This window comes from Centropristis striata, chromosome 11, assembly GCF_030273125.1.
Source record: "Centropristis striata isolate RG_2023a ecotype Rhode Island chromosome 11, C.striata_1.0, whole genome shotgun sequence".
Taxonomy (NCBI): Eukaryota; Metazoa; Chordata; class Actinopteri; order Perciformes; family Serranidae; genus Centropristis; species Centropristis striata.
This window is the reverse complement of record NC_081527.1, coordinates 25,878,582-25,902,892: the sequence shown is the minus strand read 5'-3', so window position 1 is coordinate 25,902,892 and position 24,311 is coordinate 25,878,582. Positions and strand designations below refer to the sequence as shown.

Below are 24,311 nucleotides of genomic sequence, written 5' to 3'. Positions count from 1 at the left end.
GTCAATTTGCCGTTGAGGACGATGTGATGTGATGATGTGAAATAATGTTACCTGTCCACGGTGTCGTTAAACCTTTTATTGTTATGGTAGAACTTTATTGGGATATTAGAGTTCAGGCATTGGGAGGCTGGGTCAGACTGATGTCACTCTTTAGGAGGTGATCTTTGACTCATTAGCTGTTATCAGTCACACCTGAGAAGAGAATTTGTGGTTTTGGAGCTGAAATGAACTCTGGCCCTTTCATGGGTCGGTTTAACCCATTAAGGCCTAAAGCGCCTGGAAAAAAATGCCTGGAAAACCTATGGGCGATTTTCAAATTACTCCCTAAAACCTGAAGTTTTTCTGGAAATTCAACACCTACTAAATAATAGATTTTTCAGTCTCTGTAGCAGATAAAAATGAAATTCAAAAAGTATTTGAGAGCTTATACCCGTGGCTTTCATACGAAGTTGAGTTTATTTGTCCAAACCTTCAATAAATTAAAAAAAAAAATCAACAAACTCAGCAAATGTTACATTTGACTGAATAAAAAAATCCTATGCATAATACTAATACATGCCCATTAGCAAGATGCAAACATGATATGACCACTGGAAGAACAAGACATATTTCCCATTAGCCTACTGTGATAAATAAATAATAATAATAACAATAATAATAATAATAATAATAATAATAATAATAATAATAATAATAAATAATAATAATACATTTTATATATTGCACTTTTCAGGGTACTCAACGACGCATAAAGTAATATAAGACATAAACAGTCATGATTTCTTATATCATCATCACAATCAATTAGCCTATTATTATTATTATTATTATTATTATTAATATTAATATATTATTAATAATATTATTATTATCTCCAGATGGCCACAAATCTGTCTGTTCTTTGTTGTCTAAAAACATATTCCTCATCCATAAATCCCGGTCGATTGGTTCCGAGGGTTCAAAGTCCGGATCAGCAATTAAATCATCGGCTGTTTTCATCAAGATTGCTTCCGTCACTTACTTCTGAGCTCCTCCGCTATAGTCGTCTTCCTCCATGATTTCAAAGTTCTGGAAAAGTTCGATGTTGCATTGCGACACATTCCCGCATGTATTCTGATCATGTTCTGATGCACTTCATTGGCCAAGAGACCGAAAATAGGTGAAAAAAATACAAATACTACAAAATGACATATCCGCTGTCCCGGCCTTAATGGTAGAGTGACGCAACAGCGCTCCCTGTCTCAATGGTAGAAATGCGGTAATGCTTTCCCGGCGTCAATGGGTTAATAGCCCTGACCTGACCAAGATTAATTCTGGTGTAGTGTTTTTCTTTACATGTACAGCAGAAATAAGCTAACTAAGGAGTTTGGAACCAATTCTTGCCTAATTCAGTGGCTCCCAACCTTTTTTGTTTAGGACTTATTATAAATGAAACAAAGCCTGCAGTGCAACACACACCAGTGTTGTCACTGGTCTCGTGTTACTTATCCAGAAATCATGTTCAACAAAATGCTTTTTACGCATCACAAATCTAACCAGAATTCTGAAGAAATACGTGTAGGAAATGCCCAACAGAAGTTACCGCTGACTTATTTAAAAGTTATGCAACAAACATACTTAATTTAACTAGAAACATGATATTTTACAAACCTAAACAAGTAGCTTAGTTCCCTAAAACCTAGTAGGTAACACAGTGTTATTTGCAACTGTTATCCAGGAGAAAATATGTTTCCCTCACAACGTAATTGAGGATGCAGGTTTGTTGCAGGTGGCATCCTCCGGGTCTGAGCAGGGAGGTAAACCAGGAGGTGCCTAAAGCTGCATTCTACTGAAAATTCCAGCAGGGGGCGCTAAATCTGTCTATTAATTTCACTGCAAAAGGAGAAAACTTCTCACTTGATTTATTACCACAGAAATTTTTTTAGGACAACACTATAGTCTCAATCACTAGTAAATAAGAAAATAGAAGATAAAGAATCGTATGATTTGGGGCGGGGCTACCTTTGATTGACAGGTCACTAACAAGGCGAGCCGTCATCAGGAGAGAAGCAGAGCAATGCGTATCCACGGCAACGTGTCAATAAAGTTATATGTAACGTTATATAGATAGAAAAGAGGACGTTTAGCGGTTTGGTCTCATAACTTTGACCCTTTCACTGTATTTTCACTTAATGACAGTTTATTTGAACGTTTTGTTCATTAAATGTCTTGTTCAGTGTTTGGTTGGACTAACAGACACTCCAAGGAGTCGCTGCTCAGTTTTCTGAGGTAAGAAAGATACATTTTGTTTTTGTTTTTTTGCTAGCCAAAGCTAACATCCCAGTTAATGCTCCAGCTAATGCTAACAGTAATTATCAGCAGCTTCTCTCAGTCAGGTTGAGGTGTAGAGAGGCTGTAGTCAGTGATCAGATCCCTCTCCTCCTCCACAGTCCAGATATGGTCTGCTCCCCGTATCACAAACAAGATGGAGACCAGTGGAACGATGAACTGATGCTTCCAACGGGCCACAAACCAACGGGTGACGTCACGGTGACTACGTCCATTATTTATATACAGTCTATGGTTTGTTGAATATGAATGTAACTTTTGGCCGATGGATGTTGACAAGTCATCGAGGATTTTTTGAAAATCTGATGACAAATTATTTTGGGGGGTAGTTATCACCAGATTGGGTCCTACTGGTCTTTACTGAATAATAAAGTCTAAAATTAGTGGTTCCAGGAACAATAATCCTTATGTAAGGTGTTTATAAAAGTCCTCGTCATGGAACTACATCACCAAACACATTTTGTTTATTTCTCAACCAAAGCCACTCAGCTTTTTCCTGCAAACCACCAGCGCTAAAGACAAATGATTTACTGAATTACAACCAGTCCCTCCATTAGCCACACCAAGCAGGCTGTGACAGGAGCACAGGCAGGCAAACGCACACTTCACATATGTCCATTAAGCCCATTGAGCAGCAGATGAATGAGTCGGTGGCTGAGTGTTTAGCGCTCTGCAGAGGGTCGGCCATCATGACCTCTCTGCAGCTGTACATCAGCCTCAGAGGAGGAGGAGGAGGAGGAGGAAGAGGAGGAGGAGTGTGACAGCATTCTGGAGGAGCCTTCAATCTGCTGAACTCAAGGATGTTAAGTTCATTTTTAATAGAGTGGTGGGCTGCAGAGAGACCTTTAATGAGTGGTGGTGTGGAGCCGAGGCACTAACACTTCCTGGGTTAATAGGTCCATTATTGCTGTGGTCGTCCATGTTAGACTCACACACTCAGTCAGACAATGAAATCTTCTTCTCAGATTCATACTAGAGGTGAAGCGCATAGAATTGTCTTGTATTGGGGGTTTTTACTGATCATGAGCCAGAGTGTGAGTACTGCAAGAATTATACCCTGAAGCAACAATTTAAGGTTTATCTCTTCGAATAAATTAAAGATCTTATCGTCTGTTTCTTTTGATTCAGTGGCAACCAAAAACTGTATTGTAACCAAAAACCTGTGGTATGTACTGTAGATTTATTTCTCTAAATGTTGCTCTGTTAAGTCCTGCTAGATTTAACTGTTTATGCTAATGAAGCTGTTCTTTTTTTTCCTAAAAGAACCGATGACATAGAACTAGTTTGTTAATATATGAAGAGGGAAATCTAGCAGGACTTAATAGAGGACCAACTGAAGAAAAACATCAACAGTACATACCACAGGTTTTGCGTCACAATTTTATTTTTGGTGCCACTGAATCAAAATAAACAATTAAAATCTTCATAATTTATTCAAAGAAATATAAACCTTAAATGGTGTCTTTAGGCATCCAGTACAATTAAATGTGTGACTTACAGCACTTAAACTTGACTTATGACCAGTGAAAAAAACCCAAAAAACAATACTAATACAACTACCCATATAATTAAAAAAAACAAAATAGTGAAGTTGTTTTTTTCATTGCTTTGAGACGGAATGGGTGACCTTTTAGTGTACACGTCGTACTTTGGTACAGTACCATGACCCTGGCAGTTTGCCAGAACTTTCTTTTCTACGATCAGAAATGAACAGAACTCAGTAAGTAAGCTAACATGTTTGCATCCACTACACTACTGCCAAGTATTTGGAAGGTTTTGGAAAGAAATTACCATCATAGCTGAAAAAGATAAATCCTTCATCTGCAGTTCCTCTAATGGACATGTGATACTGCTCTAAAAAATGTGTTAAATGAATGAGAAAAGCCACAACTCTTCTAAAAAACAGTCCTTTACTGATCCCCACTGGCTTCAGCACACATCTGACAAAGAATATGACAAATGGCAGAATTGACCGTTTGCAAAAGCTCCACCCCCTTAGTTACTGTTGCTACTGTTGCTAGGAAGATGCTTTTAGAGATGCTCAAACAAGTACAATATAAGTTGAAGAAGATACTAAAGATTGCAAAGGTGGAGTACAAGAAGAAGTTGGAGAGAAATCTAAAGCACAACAACATCCGTGAAATGTGGAGAGGAATCAACACCATCTCTGATTACAACAACATGAAAAGACAGCCAGTGGCTGGTGATGTAGAAAGAGCTGATGAACTCAACCAGTTCTTCAACAGATTCAATACAGCGGCCTCCCCCAATGCCAATGCTGCTGCTCCTCATCGTCCTCCTCTTGAAAAAGGGGAAGCAGGAAGACGACAGTATGTCAGGTTGGGGAACTGTGTTTCTGGGACATTAATGAGCAGCACAGGGGCTCCACAAGGCACTGTTCTGGCTCCATTCCTGTTCACATGATACATAGCCGACTTCAAATACAACTCTGAGTCCTGCCACATCCAGAAGGACTCGGAGGACACTGCTATTGTGGCGTGTATCAGGAATGGACAGGAATCTGAATATAGGGATCTGATAAAAGCCTTCAGTGACTGGAGTCACAAGAACTATCTCCTACTGAACACCTCAAAGACTAAATGATCAGAGATTTACACAGGTTCAAGCCCCCCTTTAGCCAGTGAATACCTGTGGGGTGGACATGGAGGTGGTGCCAAGTTCTAAGTATCTAGGTGTATACCTGGATAATAAGTTGGACTGGTCCCTAAACACAGACGCTCTCTACAAAAAGGGGCGGAGCCTCCTCTTTTTCTTCTTGAAGCTCAGATCTCTGGACATATGTAGTGCGATGCTGCAGATGTTTTATCAGTCTGTGGTGGTAGTGTGTTGTTTTCTGCTGCAGTCTGCTGGGGAGGCAGCATCACACAGAGAGATGATCAGACTGGTCTACAGAGCTGGTTCTGGTCTACAGAGCTGGTTCTGGTCTAAAGAGCTGGTTCTGGTCTCCAGAGCTGGTTCTGTGGTTGGAGCCAGGTTGGACACACTGGAGGAGGTGGTGGAGAGATGACCTGTCAACATGTTGGATCCATCCTGAAATACCAGATCATCTGCTACACAAAACCTTTATGGACCAAAACAACAGCAGTGGACGGCTCCTCTCTCTCTGCTGCAGGACGGAGAGATTCAAAAGATCCTTCGCTCCTACAGACATCAGGCTGTCTCATTCTTCAAGAGCTAACAGACCTAAATTTCCCTCTGGGATAAATAAAGTTATTTTGAATTTTGAATAGATTAGATTAGAGAAATTAGAGAAATGTCATGCAGAGATATTCACTAAGATTTATGATTCTCCTGGTTTGGAATTGCTGCTATGAACACTTATTTGTAAATTCAACATCTAAAGACAATTCAATGAATTAAAGGACTCGTTTTACAAAGACAAAGACAAGACTCTGCTAACATCCCCATCATCAAAACACCAACTGTTGTTCTTCCTGCAATCTGATCAGGATATTTTCTAATCTGAAGCGTGGGTCAAGGAACAGAGGATGCAGTCGTATGCAGTTCAGACTGTAAAGCCCTGTGAGAAAAATGTATGATATCTGACATAACTAAAATTTAATTTAACTGTAATAGAGTTCCAGAAATTTGGAGAATATGTGGAGCCTCATACTTGAAGAAAACCTCACTAACACACTTCATGTGGGGTTGTTCTTTAGTTGTCTCCCTTCTGTGCAGTAGCAGCCAACTGGGCTTAATGGAGCAGAACTCCAAATGATGGACACGACCATCGATTCCACTCCATTTCTATCAACATTACAACCATTTGGCTGATAATTTTTGGTCATTTCCCCAGTGTGGTTTCAGTGAGTGAAATACACGTAAAGCCTGTCAGTGTGCCAGTGTGTGTGTGTGTGTGTGTGTGTGTTGGGGTGAGATAAAGGCCAAGTACCCACTTCAAAATATCAAACTAAAAGGATCGACTCCATCACTCTGCCTCCCAGTACAAACAGCAGCTTTTCCCCTGCCTCCATCTCGTCCGGAGCCATAAATTGTCGACCTGTCAAGGTCACAGTGTGGCTCTCCACTTTATAAAATCCTGTTCTCTCCCTTTTTTGCTTTCACAGGGGGTGTGACAGGGCGTCTATCATACCGCTGAGTCATGGAGACATCAGTGGTGACAGCTTCTCTTCTGGTTTGAGTGGAGAGTCCAGAGCTGAGGACGATTTGTTCAGACAGCTCTCAGTTAGCCATGTACAACTCTGTCAGCAGAGGAGTCTGAGCCTGCACCAGATTAATGTACAGTACCATGGTCGCTGAACAGACGACTCTCGGCTGCAAGGGAATACCTTTTATAAAGTCTCTATACCACACAGTGAGACTTAAGCCATGTGGGGAAAAAGGCAGCACTCCCATTGCAGGAGGTAGGGTCCCGTTCATTCCTAAGAAAGTTGCTAAAAGAGTCAACAGAATTTGACTGAAATTTTCTCAAATTCAACACCACAGGCTCGTCCAGCAAAAAATTGGTCTTGCAATGAAATTTAAAACTTTATCACTTAATATTCACACATTAAGTATCTTGTCATTGTACTGTAAGGAATTGAATGGAGGTCAAAAATGATTTGCAGAACAATGCCTTCTGTTTTTCACAGTAAGTTCTGCTCAGAAGACTTGGCAGACTTTCCGAGTTGTTATTCAGATATCTGAGGGGGGGTTCATGCCAATTTGCCTACCATTGCAATTCCAAAAAAGTTGGGATGTTGTCTGTAATAAATAAAAATAAATAAATAAAATAAATAAAAAAATAAAAGATCTATCTATCTATCTATCTATCTATCTATCTATCTATATATATATATATATATATATATATATATATATATATATAATATTATAATTTATAATATATAAATAAATAAAACAGAAAGTGCTAATCCTTTTGACAAATATTAAATTGAAAACTGTACGAATACAACACATTTAATGTTCAAACAGATGCAAATGCACTTTTTTTGGAATAAGGTAAATAATTTGTAATATGGTATTAGGTTGTAACTGTTAGTTCATGACCACATAGTACAGTGAAATGGATTACTAAGAAATGTTAGCATCAGCATTACCATAATAGTCAGGTCAAGCAACATTTCAGTGGTTTTTGGAAACAGCTATTGTTTTGTAGTTTTAACACACTGACCAACTCTGACCAATAAAGTACACAAATCTTCTCTGAGGCGTCCATATTGTTTACACATTAAGACCTCAAGCTCATGAATACTTAGAAGTCGGAAGAACGACTTCCCAACTCGAGGAAATGCTCCAGAAAACACAGCAGCTTGGTAATGATGGAAGGTTTTCATTGTCAGTTTGTCAACAAAGACTTTAGAAAACCTACAATCCATAGACTTGTTTCAGAAAAAGCATTATTCTGGGTTAGGGTTAGGGTTAGGGTTATTCAATCATGTTTTAAATAGCGGGTGTCACTTTAAAATGTGTCCGCCTCAACATCTCAGTCAACACAGCACACGTTATCTCACACAGAGAACCTTTCATGCATATCTCCAACCGTCCATCTCATCCACATGTCAATTAACCACATCCATTTATCAGCCCGACAGCTCTTCCTCGACCTTAAAGCTTCTGCTGCGTTTTCAGCTTCAGACTGCAGCTCGTCTGGTGTTATCCTTCCTCTCAGAGGAACAGAGCAGCCATTAAATACCGACGCGTCTCCTGGCTGACCTTATCGCAGAATCCACCTCAGGAGCAGGAAATTCATCTTTCCTGACAATCCAGTGACTGCCCGACTGCATGCATCAAGTCAGCGCGCTCTGACAGCCGTGTGCAGGGAGACGATAAAAACGGCAACACCATATCACCCTGATTTTATGCTTGGACAGCATGCAGGCCTGGGATGTTTCTGTAATATGGATTAGGCAGCAGAGTGTCACTGGTTAGCTTCCCTGCCAACACACTGGGTTTACTCAGGGGCTTATAAATCTGACGGCTTATCAATGGAAAGAGCTCCTTTGTGAGTTTATTTTTGACATTTAATTTCAAGTTAGGACTCTGCATGAATAAAATATAAAAAAAACAGGATGAAGTATTTTCTGTGTACATTTACTAAAACACTCTCATGTAGTTGTGGACTCCTGGGAAAAGTGCAAGTTCAAGAAACATCTACATTCTACTCACATTATAAAATGAGATTGGTCTCCCCTCAAAAAATGGTGGACTTTCACCCAGGAGAACAGGGTTCATGGCCCATGTGAAAACAAAACTATACTGTTTTTTACGTAACTTTTGTTTTTTACGTAACTTATGAAACTTACGTGGCTTGCAGTTTGTGAATCAGGTTTTTTTAGGTAACTTCCGTGGCTCATGGGATCCTCATAACTACTTCACTTTCAGCATTTACATTATTCATTTACTGTTTAAACTGTCTTTTAGAACGCCTAAACAGTTTAGCCTGGCTAACGCCAGACTATATCACAAATGAGATATAGTCTGGAGACCACCTATTAATTTTTCCGTAGAGGAGGCGTAGTTTACGATTGTCCAGAGCCGTTTATTGGGCGCTACGAATGTCTATCATTGGCGTCTGTAGGTAGCTCTTAGCCAATCGTATCAGTTATACCAGATGACGTATGTAGAGTGACAGAAATTCAACGAGGAGACATTGAGGAAGAAGACGACTGATGTTTACACAGCCAGACTAGCTCATCTCTACTTTGGGACTAAAATGCTCAATTCTGCTTCTGCAACGTTTTTCTGCAGCATGTTCTGACTCTGGCTGCTCTGTAGTTTCAGCTCACAGTCTACCGGGTGTGTGTGTGTGTGTCTGTGAGAGAGTGTTGCTTGCTGCTTTGCTTCTCCAGTTCTCGCTTTCTGCAAGATTATTTATTTTCACGCCTTATTCCCCCTCATGTCATTCAGCCACACACATCCACTGATTTTATGGTCAATAGAGGAGCTGCTGGGGGTCTCTGGGGGCTCCGCTGTCCCCCGGCTCGTAGCCAGATCACCGTGGTTACAGCAGCTAGCGGTAGCGGGGCTAGTTGGTAGATTAGGCTTTTACCAAATCCTGTCGGAAGCAAGGCTAAAACATACTTTTTGGTGGTGAAACAGGAGTTTAAAATCAAACGTTGTTCTTCTTTTAAAATCAACCGTCAAAGCTATCTACAAACTATCTAGAACTGTCTACAGCTAGATCCAAAGAGAGCTTCGCGTCTGCTGCAGCCATGTTGGATCTGTAAGAAAACTACAAAACTACAAGCTTCCATCTGTCGAGTAGTACGCATCATCGTCTTGCCGTCCCTCCCCATTCTGTGATTGGATCCCTAAAACAGGGCTAAGAAAGGGCCGTGGACACCAGACCCTTTCACAGTTTGAAATGAAATCGGTTATGAATGAAAACAGTTAGTGTTTGCCATAAACCTAGGTCAGTGGTTTTGTAGCCTAAATTCACAGAAACTGCAGCCTTTTTTGCAACTGTGAACCGTATGTGTATGTATAATGACTCTGCACTGTGAGCCGCCAAACACTCATGTGTCGTTATGGGTGGTGCTGACCAACGGTCTGTTCTGGTGTTTAGGTTGGAGATCTTGCTGGATAAATTAAATGTTGGACACATCCATTGGCAGAAAAAGAAACTGAGAAGCAGAAGACAGACTCATCCACTAATGTGAGAAAAACAAAAACAGGTACAGCCAGGGAACAAACAGAGAAATCCCTTCAGGCTGATGTAACGAGAGGAGATGAAGCAGCGGTGGGAGCATCAACACGGCAGGACACTTCTACAGTATTCGTCATCCGCAGCTCAGCTATTCATGACTCCGTGGCTCGAGGTGTTATGAAAACTAAATGCTGTGAGTCAGCGATGTGGCCGCAGGTCAGCGGGGCAAGCAGAAAAATAAAAGCTTTTCCTAGATAGAAAATTGAACAAGTCACACCTCCTTTTACAAGCATGGTGTTATATTACAAAAAATAAAGAAGCAGAACAAATTCTGCTATTACCGCAGCCTGTTTGAGCAAGACGTCTTGTTGAGAAGCTGAAAAGTCTGAGTCTTCCCATCCAGCAGCTCTCCCACCCTCCCTACCTGGACCTATACCTTTATACTTACTCATGAGTCATCTCTTTTTGTTTTTGCAGCCTTGTATCTTCTCTTTTATGATATGCCAACATTTCAACAGTAGCAAACTACAGAAATGTTTTGTGTCTGGTATTATTGATGTAAAAATGTAAATTATGCATGAAAAGAGTTGCATTAATAAGTAACTATAAAAGTACAAAAATGAGCTGCGCCGCAGGTTTTACAGGTAAAACTTCATCAGTGTGAATATTAAATATATTTTCTTATATGGAGTAAAATAGCTGTCATAAAGATGTGTGCATGATTCCAACCATTCGTATTCGTAATGATAAACATTCGTATGTCAATAAAATAGTTGCACACAAAATTCTGCTTTCATATACGTGAGTCTGAGAAATAGTTTGGGTTGGGATTGTTTTTATGTGAGTATGAATCAAAAAGCTGTGAGTGCAATGTGAATACAACTCTAATTTCTACGACTACAAAGTCTTCACTGTGAACACGAATTCAAGTTTGTGGGTTCGAGTAGAAAATTGTTGAAATGACGTCACATAGGTCACAGGCAGGTCACAGGGGAAATAATCAAACCACGATTTCTCCAAACGTGCCAAAGCCAAAAACAAGTTATTTGAGGAACACCTGCAATACTGAATGATGAAATTAATTTATTGCAAAGATAAATAGGTTGTGCATTAAAGTGTAAATGTGAAATTTTGTTAGAATGTCAGCCAAAAGACGTCCAACTCTGGATAAAATGACGCTAATTTGTAATCTGGTATTAGACTGTAAGCATTAGTTTGGGTTTAAACTCTATTTATTTCTGCTCTTGTCTACAGCAGATGGAGCTGCAGGTGAAGTGGACGGTGTGTCCAGTAACAGGGCTGATGGTTAAATAGTCAGAACCAGCAGGGTGTATCCCCCTGTGAACTGGAGGCTGGATGCTGGTCTCACAGAGCCCACTTCCACCGTCAGAGCGCCCTTGGACAAAGTTGACCGGCGGAGCGACCCTGAAGTCTCAGAGGAGCTGGATGAGTGTGGGAGGCTTCATGTATTTATTATTCTGGAGATGTATCACATGTCAGGTTTATTTGTATGGTGTTTAATCACACAACAGTCTAGTCCTCACAACGCCCACATCATGGAACTACAGAGGACGGCACTGAAGAATAACTGTTCCATAAACCTCTGACCAACGACAACCTCAACGACAACAACTGCAAATGACAAGAAAAGGAAGGAAACCTTCACGGAGAGGTATCCCACTTCAAGGAGCCAGTCATGCTGAGAGAAATTAATAATATATATATATTTTTTAATCCACAGATAATACAAAATGATGCTGGACATTGTAAGAGAAATACATATCTCATCAGTGGAGATATATTCAGAAGAGGAAATGAACTAAACTCTACCAGCCCCCCACTTTCATTCTCATTAGCCACTTTTTAATGTATACAAATGGTCTGAAATGTGAAATTACAATCCGTGTATCATTCGTTCTTTCCATTCTCAATTGGCAATCAAAAATCTTTATTTTTATTACATAATAATAAAAATTAAGTATATATAAAGTAAAATATCATTTTTATTACAACACAAAGAAGGAAAAAAATGCTTGTTTTTTCATATTTCAATATTAGGCTCAGATCAAAAATAGGAAATGGAAAAACGGGGACTGAATTTGATATTAATATTTAATTGGTTGGGTTTACGTGACCCAGAAGTTTGACTGCGGTCAAGCGAGCCGTCATTCTCTTCTCCGTAGTCAAACCAGCCGTCCCTATATAAGAATAATAATAATAATAATAATAATATATAATGTAGTGACCCGTATTATATTTATGGTAAATTCATTGAGACTGCTCAGAGCGAGCTGACATGAAGGATAAACACTTTACTGTCATTATTTCTTACATTTTCCAGTATAAAACTCTTACCCACAGAGAGGAGATGAAGCATTAACTTGACCACGTGAAATAATTTAATTGCGTCGCGCCAAAAATTTATATGTTAATGTATTTATTATTTATTATAAATGATTATTTATTATTATAATTACTTTTTCATTCCCTTTAAGAGGCAGCCTCATCTACAATTTTCCTTCAAAAAGAAAGGAACGATGAACCAAATAAACAAGGAAGTCCCTTAAAATGACATCTGAGTGAATCACAAAGGTCCGTTGAGTGTTTCATGTGTCAGATACATAAACTGACTGCTGACTAATAAACACTCAGTGTGTTCGTCTCGGGGTCTGAAACCTCACAGCTGCCAACTGATGTCACTGTACTGACACAGAGAGGCAGGAAGTGTGTGTGTGTGTTCTTGTACTTCCTGCATAGTGAGGACCGGAACACATTTTTAACTAACAGAGTGAGGACATTTTGGCCGGTCCTCACTTCTTTAAAGGCTTGTTTGAGTGTTCAAACTTTGTTTTAAGGGTTAAAGGTTACAATCAGATTTATGTTAGGGTTAGGGTTGGGCATTTAGTTGCATGTTAAGTGTTAGGGTAAGGGGTTAGGGAATTTACCATTCCAATGAGGGTCCTCACAAAGATAGAAGTACATGGATGAGTATGTGTGTGTGTGTGTGTTCTTGTACTTTTTTGCAAAGTGAGGACATTTTGGCCAGTCCTCACTTCTTTAAAGGCTTTTTTGAGATTTCAGACTTTGTTTTAAGGGTTAAAGGTTACAATTGGGTTTATGTTTAAATTATAATTAACTGAAACTGTATTGTGTGGTTACAAAACTAACTAAAATTATAGTGAAAATGTCCTTTGTTTTCGTCTTTGTCAACTTTTTTAATACATAATGAAGATGGATAAGGCAAAGGAAATAAAGGCAAAATTTACTGTGACCTCTTTTAATCTCCCACCCAACAAACACCCCATTACAAAAAACTAAAACTAACACTAAAACTAATAAAAACTAAACTAAAACTAACAAACTCACTCTAAAAACGAATTAAAACAAACTGATTTTGAAAACAAAAATTCACAACAAAATGAAAAGTAAAACTAATGAAAAATCCAAAACTATTGTAACCTTGCAAGGGAATTCACTGTTCCAATGAGGGTCCTCACAAAGATAGAAGTACAAGAGTGTGTGTGTGTGTGTGTGTGTGTGTGTGTGTGTGTGTGAGAGAGGGAGAAATTAAACAGTCAGATGAAGACGTGCAACACACACACACCAAATTAACACCCTGGCAAGAGGGTCACCTTAAGGGTGAGCACTAATTAGCAGCATGGCGGGAAAATTAATTAGACTTTAACAAATAGTTTGCAGACTCACTAATAGCCCGTCTGAAGCACGCTGCGCTTTGATTGGTGCACGAACCCGCCTAACTTACACATGATTGGCTCAGGAGGGCACCATCAGTTATCTCATGTTTAAATACATTTAATTTGACTTTATCCAACTGAGAAAACCACTCCGTCACTCTGACTCAAATTATTATACACACATAGTTATGATATTATCATCTTTTGTATATATGTTATTATTAATACATTGGTAGGCAAGCAAACAAAAAGGAGATGAAGTATAAGACGCATCAATGACACAAAATGTACACAAGATGCACTAATATTGCCTATATGCACACTCGTCTGTCCTGGTTCTCAGTTGAAGTTAAACTCCATTATAGTCTTCTCACATTTTTTAGAAATATACTATTTAATCAGACACCTGAATACTTCTTCAACCGAATGCAAAGCACAAGAAACAGACACAACCATTCCACCAGGAGCTCAGGTCATTTAATACCTCTAACACCAAGAGCAAACATATTCAAACACAGTTATCTATCGTTCAATAATGTCATGGAACTCTTTGCCTCCTCACATCTCTAGCACGCAAAACAAATTGTCATTCAAAAAATTACTTAAGACACACTTGATGCCGCCCACCATATGACTGATTACTAAAATGTTGCGACTCCAGTGTTTTTTGACCCATTTATCGACCTTGACCTCCTCCCTTTCGCAGACTTTGTTAATAGCAGTTATTAGTACGTCACCCAACTTCCTCCTCCCCTGCTGTCATGATTACTACGCCACCAGAGGTTGCTGCCTCACAAAAAAATGCAAATAATGAGCCTCCTGGCCATGATTACGTGGGAAGTAAGAAGTGCACCACACTCGCACAATTGACATGCAAACTATGATCCCAGCCTGCTGCATTTGCTTAATAAATTCAACACATTTTTGGTGCACATTTGCTGTAGTATATATGTGCCAAATCTGACAGGAAATGTGCTGCAAACCCCACCATCCAACCAGCAGAAACATCCTTTCTCTCTTGAAAAGATCGCCAAAAATTCACTGTTCATTGTTGAAGGAAACTGTAAAAACAGGCATTGTCATCAGCATTTGAAATTTCTAACAGTCCTTGACAAAATGAAAAAGAAAAACTTAAAATTGTGATAATTCTGACAAAATCACTTCATTCTACAAGTCTGCGTTTAAAATGAAATGATTTCTGTCATTCTAACTGTGTTATTCTGTATAAAGACTCATTCTAACTGTGTTATTCTGTATAAAGACTCATTCTAACTGTGTTATTCTGCATAAAGACTCATTCTAACTGTGTCATTCTGAATAAAGACTCATTCTAACTGTGTTATTCTGTATAAAGACTCATTCTAACTGTGTTATTCTGTATAAAGACTCATTCTAACTGTGTTATTCTGTATAAAGACTCATTCTAACTGTGTCATTCTGAATAAAGACTCATTCTAACTGTGTTATTCTGTATAAAGACTCATTCTAACTGTGTTATTCTGTATAAAGACTCATTCTAACTGTGTTATTCTGCATAAAGACTCATTCTAACTGTGTTATTCTGCATAAAGACTCATTTTAACTGTGTTATTCTGCATAAAGACTCATTCTAACTGTGTTATTCTGCATAAAGACTCATTTTAACTGTGTTATTCTGTATAAAGACTCATTCTAACTGTGTTATTCTGTATAAAGACTCATTCTAACTGTGTTATTCTGCATAAAGACTCATTCTAACTGTGTTATTCTGCATAAAGACTCATTTTAACTGTGTTATTCTGCATAAAGACTCATTCTAACTGTGTTATTCTGCATAAAGACTCATTTTAACTGTGTTATTCTGTATAAAGACTCATTCTAACTGTGTTATTCTGAATAAAGACTCATTCTAACTGTGTTATTCTGTATAAAGACTCATTTTAACTGTGTTATTCTGTATAAAGACTCATTCTAACTGTGTTATTCTGCATAAAGACTCATTCTAACTGTGTTATTCTGCATAAAGACTCATTTTAACTGTGTTATTCTGCATAAAGACTCATTCTAACTGTGTTATTCTGCATAAAGACTAATTTTAACTGTGTTATTCTGTATAAAGACTCATTCTAACTGTGTTATTCTGAATAAAGACTCATTCTAACTGTGTTATTCTGAATAAAGACTTATTCTAACTGTGTTATTCTGCATAAAGACTCATTCTAACTGTGTTATTCTGCATAAAGACTCATTCTAACTGTGTTATTCTGTATAAAGACTACTAGACTACATGATTGTGCTGATTCCATAGAGCTGAAGGAATTATAGATTTACATAGATTTTATATAACAAGGACACAGTGAGTAAAATGCAAACAGAGCAAAAACGCCCTGAAACAGCTTGTTGGGGTTCAGCAGGTTAAAGTCAAACTGCTCCTCTGGTCTTCCACAGCATCACTGACAGTCCAGTTGACACTGTCAGTACACCTAAACACACCGTCAGTAAATCATTCAGAATTATTGGCATCCTCCTGCTCGCCCACTTACTCATTCGTCACAAACGTATAAACAAAACGTCAGAACTAAATCCTCTCTGACCCTCTGAACCTGCTCATGTCTCCTCCAGTTACAGCACAGCTCGTTCTCTGCAGCAGCGACGAAGCTGAAAACTTCTCATTAACCCAGCAGATGAACTCTGGCTGAAGCCTGTGAACGTCCCCTCATCTGTCCTGTTAATTGTCGTGTCAAAATGAGATATTTAAGTCCGTTTTTTTGCCGTTGAACTGGTGTTTCCTTCCATCTTGTACCAACAACAAATCACTTTAACCTTAGCCATGTGGTCAATAACATGACTGACTGATTGATTGATCTACTCCCTTGGTGATTGGTTGAGAAGGCAGCACACTCCAGCGTCAATACTCGTGAAAAATAGTGTAACACCTAAATTGAGGCACTTAGTCAGCCTTACATGGGTACTCCAGCACTTTTGGCCTGTTTCTCCTGGTTTGAGCCCTTTATTTCCAGTGATAGGAACACAGTGATGTTTGACACAACAACATTTGTGTTTGTCTCTCTCCTGTTTCAACATGCAGCTCCATATGAAATGGTTTTCCCAGTTTGCTGTGGAGGAAGTCAACTGGTCTGCACAGAGCTCTGAACTCAACTACATCCAACACCTTTGACATGAACTGGAGCACCAAGTGTGATCCAGACCGGATCAGCAACATCAGTGATTATCTACATAAAAAACAGATAATAAATGAAAGGCATAATGTGCAACATTTCTGCATTATGACATCTAAAATCAATTAGATCTGTTCTTTATATTCTGTTGGGTGTACTAAATTATCCCAGTTGTAAGCACATTTTTTTATTAATGGCTGCCAATTTGCAAAACAGAGACCTTATTTATTGATATGACATTTTAATTTTCATCCAGCTCATTAGGCTGTGCTACTATAACACATCGATTAAAGTTTTCCGTCACAGATTTCCGTCATTTGGAGTTCACAGAGGCCACTCATGAGATCAATAGCCGTGTTTCCTTTAGGGGGAAGAGTGGCGGCTGGGAAAGTCTCAGGCCACGCCCTCTCAAAAGTCTCAGGCCACGCCCTCTCTAATGTCTCAGGCCACGCCCTCTCTAAAGTCTCAGGCCACGCCCTCCCTAATGTCTCAGGCCACGCCCTCTCTAAAGTCTCAGGCCACGCCCTCTCAAAAGTCTCAGGCCACGCCCTCTCTAATGTCTCAGGCCACGCCCTCTCAAATGTCCGCTAACTCAGCATGTCTCCATTACAAAAAGGCCCCAGAGGGATTTAGAGACTCCGGAGGTGACGTATGTTAGTCGCTTAGCGACAGATTCTACCGTGATCCGTGGTCACAAACACGACAGATTAAACACGGGAGACGCAACTGTTGCAAACAAAGCAGCATGGCTAATTATGCACAGCTTCTTCGCTGATCATAAACATAGTGATTGTGAATTAACCGGCATCACTAACTGTGCACAGAGTGTCTGGTGCTTGTTGTAAACAAACAGAGATCACTAAGTTGGTGTTGTTTGTTTGATGCTTGTTCTGTTTGTTGTTAATTTTTTTTAATAAGACAAAGCACTATAGAGATTTGCACCCATTGTTATTTAATCCTGGGGCTGTTTGTTGATGTATTTTTCTATTTCTATTGTCTTATACATAAAAGGTTTACTTGAAATAATAAGAAAAATAAAAACATGTAATGAAAAGTTATGTAGATGCTTGATTATTTTGGAAAGTAATGACAAGCTTTGCAATGCAAGATGCAATAGAAGAGCTGTTTAAAATTGTCCTCCTGTAAAACAATATTGGTTGAGCATTTAAATGTGATGGCTGCATTCAGTGCTGAATTCATTCATTCATTCATTCATTCATTCATTATTCTTAACCGCTTATCTGCACTCGGGGCGTGGGGGCTGACATTGGGTGAGAGGCGGGTCCACCCTGGACAGGTCTCAGACTATCACAGGGCTGACACATAGAGACAGACAACCACGCTCTCATTCACACCTATGGGCAATTTAGAGTCACCATTTAAACCTAAGTGCATGTTTGTGGGAACACCCAGTGAGAACCCACGCTGACACAGGGGGAACATGCAAACTCCTGCATTAGTATTTCTTAAGCAGGTGTCAAGTAACCTAACCTGGAACATGTTTCACACACTGCACGTGACTTGGCTGAAGCACGAATAAAATTTCAGTCAGAAGATTTTTTTTTTAACTTTAATCCATGTATAACAAATGGCTCATGTCAGCCGACAAGCTGATGGAGCAATCACATCACGATGTGTTGTGAGAAACGTGTTTCCAGTAGAACCTTTGTTTCCCGGTACAGCACACATGGCGAGCACGATCATAGGGTAATCCTATTCAGGGATTTTCTGAGAATTATTAATTATGATGGTAGATTGTTCCACTGAATGGTCACCTTGCACATCCACACATACAGAAGAAGGCTAAACTCAGAATGACAGACCAGCAGGAAGTCCCTTAAACCTCCTTCAGCCGTCACATTCAGGTGGAACTGTGTCCACATACTTGGGTCACTTTTTGGTGTTTGTTTTAGCAGACAATGATCAGCGTTTATTGCAGGATTTCTTAAATTTTTTTGTTGAATCTGAGCCTGTGTACTCACAGGGGTCAGTGTGGACGGCAGCCTCTGTGGGACAATGGCTGGTGTTATAGCGACATCCAGTGGACAAAACAGTAAACTGCAGCCAGAGACTCAAAACTAAAAAAACTCTACTTACAGTTTTTTACAACTGCTATGACCCGTTTGTCAGAACCTTAAAAACTTTTTAAAAACTATTAACACACATCACACCTAAATCACACAATTCCCCAAACAGTTCATTTCATGCACTAACACAGTTCACCAAATCTACCAAAGCTCTGACACACGTTGTCTTCCAACAGAAACATTTAGTCAGTCACAGCACAGTGTCATAAAAAACACTGACAACTGACTGAATCACTTTGCATGTGTCAAATCGATTTTTTTTCCTTTTTCTTTTACAATTTTTGTGACGATGTTCTTCATTTTTCATTTGTTGGCCATGAATTTTGAACACAAAAGTGACCGAGCCATGTCAGAGCAGCTTTACAGAATGTTTATGAAAGAAGAAGACAGTAAATGACAGGATTTGCAGTAAACAATTTACTGTATTGCAAATGAAAATGACTTACAGTAGAGTAAAGAGGAGGAAAAATCAGCATTTAGCTGTCATTCATTACTGTATTGTCAAATACACAAAAAGAAAAAGGAGCAGAAGCTGATCAATGTAATCTTCAATTCATTAGTTTTGAACATGAGGTTTTCTGTTTTGACAAACTGTGTGAAAGTGATTTGAAAATTCACCAGTTAACATCTACTGTTTTGGTCTTGATTGAGCTTGTGTGTAAAAGGAGTTAAAACTAATTTTAAACATGTAAAATGTGTGTATTTTGTGTCAAAAGAAGAAGAATTGTGTTAATTGTATCGTCCACACAGGCTGATGTTGGTAACTGTGTGAAGAGTTTAGAAAAAGCGTTAAAAGTATTGAACAACGGGTCATAGCGGTTGTAAAAAACTGTAAATCGGGAAAATCCTCTTCAGGCAGCTAGGACTTGAGTCTTTTTTGTATAATGAAAATAATAATAAGTTGTTAATATTAAAGACGGTCTTCTTGGATCAGTGGTCCCCAACCTTTTTTTGAAGTGAGCCCTTTTCTATCAGAATAAACCGATGACGTCTGACTAAGGAAAATATTTGATGGATATTTCATATTATATATTCTATGCATAACAATAACAATAGTAGCACAGAACAACTGTAAAACTGCACAATAAACCCAAATCAACGTAATCACTGTAAAAAGTTTGTGTAAAATGATTTGGATTAATTGTGAGCAGATCATTTCCTGTGATGATTGTATCAGAGAGGAGTTTTCCTGTTATGTTTAGGATCTTTTAATACAAGTCTCTGTCTGTATTGTGTATTTTTAACAATCCTACATGCGTCATAGGCTGTCTTATTATCCCTGATGCTGAGCCTTAGTTCTGTTAGCTCTTTGGTTGTTTTAACTGTGTACTTTTCTGATGCGGGATGAGGTTGTTTAAGCAGAGAGGGAAGATTCTGGGAATAAAGCCTTTGTTCAGGTCTTCACCGTGCCCTTAGGATGTGACTTTTTTTTTAAAGTTTGTATCTTAGATAACACTCCAACCTTTGAAAATAACAATTACATTCACTTTTCTTCAAAGAAATTAATGATTTTTTGATGATTGGGAAGGAGCTAAGGAAAATCCTAAAGTACATTTTTGAGTATTTAATTGAAAGGAAAGACAAGAGCAAAGGACAGTTATTTTTTATAACTATACATTTTTTTATTTTTTTTTTATTTATATATATATATATTATATATTATATTTTATTTTATACTGAGAGTAACCGTCATGAAGCAGGTGACTGACACATGGAAACAGTCAAATACACCAAAATTAAGAGCATGTGTATTAACAGCAGAACAAAGTTTAGAGATGGAAAGACTAACTTTTAGAAATAGGGAACAAATACATATTTGGAATAAGTTATACTGCAAAGAAAGGCTGGTAAAAACAGTGGAAATATTTAATCACATTAAGGAGATGAACTAAATGGTCCCCACCCCAACACTAACACTCACAGGCATACACACACACAGATACATGAACATGCATACATGCACCACACCTTATTTTCCCATTAGTTTATTTTAGTTTATTCTATTTTTTATTTTTTTGTTTGTTTTTTTATTTCTTTTCTTTGAGATCCCCATTTGGGAAATACCAGTTTGGCTCGTACATATGATTGTCTGTTTACCTTATGGTTTGTTATTTACTTTGTGAATATACCCCTGGAAAAAAGGAAAAAAAATGCAAGGTACAATATTGCAAAGGAAACGAAATGACTGATTATGTTTGTGAAGGTAAGAAGCTTTGCAATAAAGTATTACAATTTTTTTAACATGATGTCTTGCATCCTTTAAAATAGGATTGAGCCCTTCGTTTTTTTCATTCCATGTTTAGAACTGTTATGGTGTGTTAAATCTCTTGTTTGATTATTCAGGCTGAAGGTGAGAGTTTGTATAAACTGAAGGGAAAGTCAGACAGCAGAGGTATGAAAGTGCTGCTTGACAGAAATAAAAACATGGTGGTGCTTACTTCTCCTTTGCCTTTCTCTTCTCCTCCAGGTGGCGGTGAGCCTCCAGACGAGATTCAGGGGTGAATGAACACGGCGTGTGCCAGAACTCTTTCTCCCGCTGAGCTTCATCCCAGTCAGTACTTGTCGTGTTCTCCTCCGCCTCCTGGTTCTCCTTATTCTCCTTATTCTCCTCGAGCTCTGGACTACAGAGGCAGAAAACAGACATCATCATGAAGATTTGACTTTTATGTTCCCCGGCTCGCTGTAGTTTTTATTTTATCCAGTTCAACAACAAATGTAAGCTAGAAAATTTCCTCTGGGGAAATTCTGAAAGGGCCACGGGGGCTACTGCCGGTGTGTGTACACTATGATGAAATTCTTCAGAGATTTCAAACTATGCCCTTTAACCTCAAAATGTGTGTGTGTGTGTGTGTGTGTGTGTGTGTGTGTGTGCGTGTGTGTGTGTGTGTAATTAAAATCACATAGAGTTACGTTAATTAAATATTATAAGTTAATATTTTATTGTCAAACAATATACAAACAATTTCAATATTATTGAACAATGTGAACGTATTTCAGAATATTTTGTCCTCAAGATGAAAACAGCCTCTGCCATGCATTTCGGGGATTGGAGGTGGTGCAATCTCCAAAAATGCTACTTCTTTGCCCAAGCCATTTCAAGAGACATGCAACAGTATACAGCTGATTTAAGCTGCCAAAAAGCCGGAGTGGAATCTGTGTCAAAGAACTTGTGTTCCTTCACTCGGCGTTTGAGGCACTCCACGTGAACCCTAAGGTGCGCAGTGGCCTGGGTCTGCCTGACCTCACAGGCAGACATCTGGGTTCTGCCAGAGAGAAGTGCTGGCCTATAGATTTTACATGGCACAAATTCATCAACAAGAAAACCCCAGTCAACCATGATGGCCATCCCAGGTCTCGAAAGGGAGAGAATTCTGGACTCTTGTGTGATCTGTTTGTCGCTAATAAATCCAGCACATAGTAGTGAGATGAATCAGACCGCAACATGAGGAGCAAACACTGGGACTTGTATGCAGAGAACACTTTACTTTGGAGAAGGGGTGATGCTGGGAAATTAAAAATTACATTAGTTAAAAAGTATCATGGCCACAGGCAGGAATGACTTAGTGATGTTTCCACCAGTACAACACATCTTCAGTTGTGTACCTCGACTGAATTTGGTGTTTCGGCCTTTTATCACAAGACACCTTCAGTCGAGGTGGGCCCACACCAGGCTGATCAGGCCTGGGTGTGTGTTGCATGGTGACTGTGTGTGGTCATTTGGCAGCCCACACTGTCTCCTTGCGTTTCAACCACAGCCAGTGACTGATTCCAATCAGCGACAGTGGCAATCGTGCGTGGGGACTGCTCTTTGACTCCTAATTCTTTCAAGAGCCTTGCAGTGGAACTCAAAGTTTATTATAACTGGATTTCATATAATGTGCAATAAATTGCTATTTTTACTGAGTAAATCAAATGGGAGAAATCATTGATGAAACACAGGTGTTTTAGAAATTATTTCTAATCTTTTTTTTCTTCTTCTCTAAGTGCCCATAACATAACTCCACGAACAGACAAGCATCAAAATTCAAGCAGCAGCTGGCTCGACAGATATGTTATTTTAGGCATTACTATAGTATTGTTTCCAAAACGTCTATGCATTTTGTGGCTCTTTATCCTTGTTTTTGGAAAATCAATTATAATTAACCTGATTTACATTATATAAAATAAAAAATAAAACCAGCTTTTATATGGCTGAATTCTTTGTCAATGGAGGTATGAACACAGAATTTTATTTGATTCCCTAATCAGCCAGTAGCTGTGTCATAGAGCCTTTGTGATCTGTAAATCTTGTTTCTCTCCTTACAGCCAGGAAAAACACTGGGCTCAAGAGTGCCTTTGAGCAAATACAGATAATTGGATTTTACATTTTACAGTAACGTATAAATAGGATATATTTATACTTGCATCATATATCTTGATGCAGAGCAGGACTTTGTGGCTGCTGGAGCTGGGTTTAAATGCTGGTTTTAAATGCTGTAACAGAATGTACACTACAGTTACAGAATAACTTCAGATTGCTTCGTAGGACTAGGTTTTACAAGATTTAGCACAACACTTGTCTTATGTGGAGTTGGAGATGTCATTTTGGGTTGGGTTAGGTTCAGTGATGACCACTTAGTGATGTTTCCACCAGTACAACACATCTTCAGTTGTGTACCCCGACTTCATTTGGTGTTTCGGCCTTTTATCACAAGACACCTTCAGTCAAGGTTGGCCCACCCCAAGCTGATCAGACCTGGGTGTGTGCTGCATGGTGGCTGTGTGTGGTCATTTGGTAGCCCACACTGTCTCCTTTTCAATGATTAAATGCATTTTGTGGCTAAGTATCCTTGTTTGCTTTGGGAAATTCAACTATAATTGACCTGATTACTTCTACGACTGCATTATTTAACTGCTCTTTAACCGAAAGTCCACCTCCATAGCCTCCCCGAATACCTTCCACACTTGAGTTTTTACTTCAGCGAGTGCTGCAGCTGAAGCCATTCTGGCCGAACTGTACCCATCTGCTGCCTCCAGAGACCCCTGGGCCCGTCAAGCCCGAAAGGCATCCTTCTTAAGCTTTACGGCCTCCCTCCCTCCTTAGGTTGCCACCGCACCAGGCACAGGCGACCTCCTGACCACAGCTCCTGCAAGCACGTCCACAATAGAGGCTTGGAACATGGCCCACTCGATTTCCATGTCCCCAATCACATCCCAAATGCAGGATAAATTCTCCTGGAGGTGGGAGTTGAAGAACATGCAGATAGGGTCCTTTGCTAGATGTTCCTAGTTTACCCTCACTACATGTTTGGGTTTGCAAGGTATGTCCAGGAGCCTCCCCCACCACCTGAACCCACCACCAGATGGTGATCAGTTGATAGCTCTGCTCCTCTTCACACGCGAGTGTCCAAGATGGCTGCAGATCTGATGATGT

General features: G+C 39.2%; 1 protein-coding gene across 3 annotated transcripts in view; it reads right to left on the bottom strand.

The window, feature by feature from the left end:
- dnaaf11 (dynein axonemal assembly factor 11) overlaps positions 1 to 24,311 on the bottom strand; it is a 79,647-nt gene that overhangs the window by 41,147 nt on the left and 14,189 nt on the right. For all 3 annotated transcript variants that reach the window (XM_059345330.1, XM_059345331.1, XM_059345332.1), the window contains one exon: positions 21,337 to 21,519. In XM_059345330.1, coding sequence (XP_059201313.1) covers positions 21,337 to 21,519 — 183 coding nt within the window. The remainder of the gene's footprint in view (positions 1 to 21,336; positions 21,520 to 24,311) is intronic.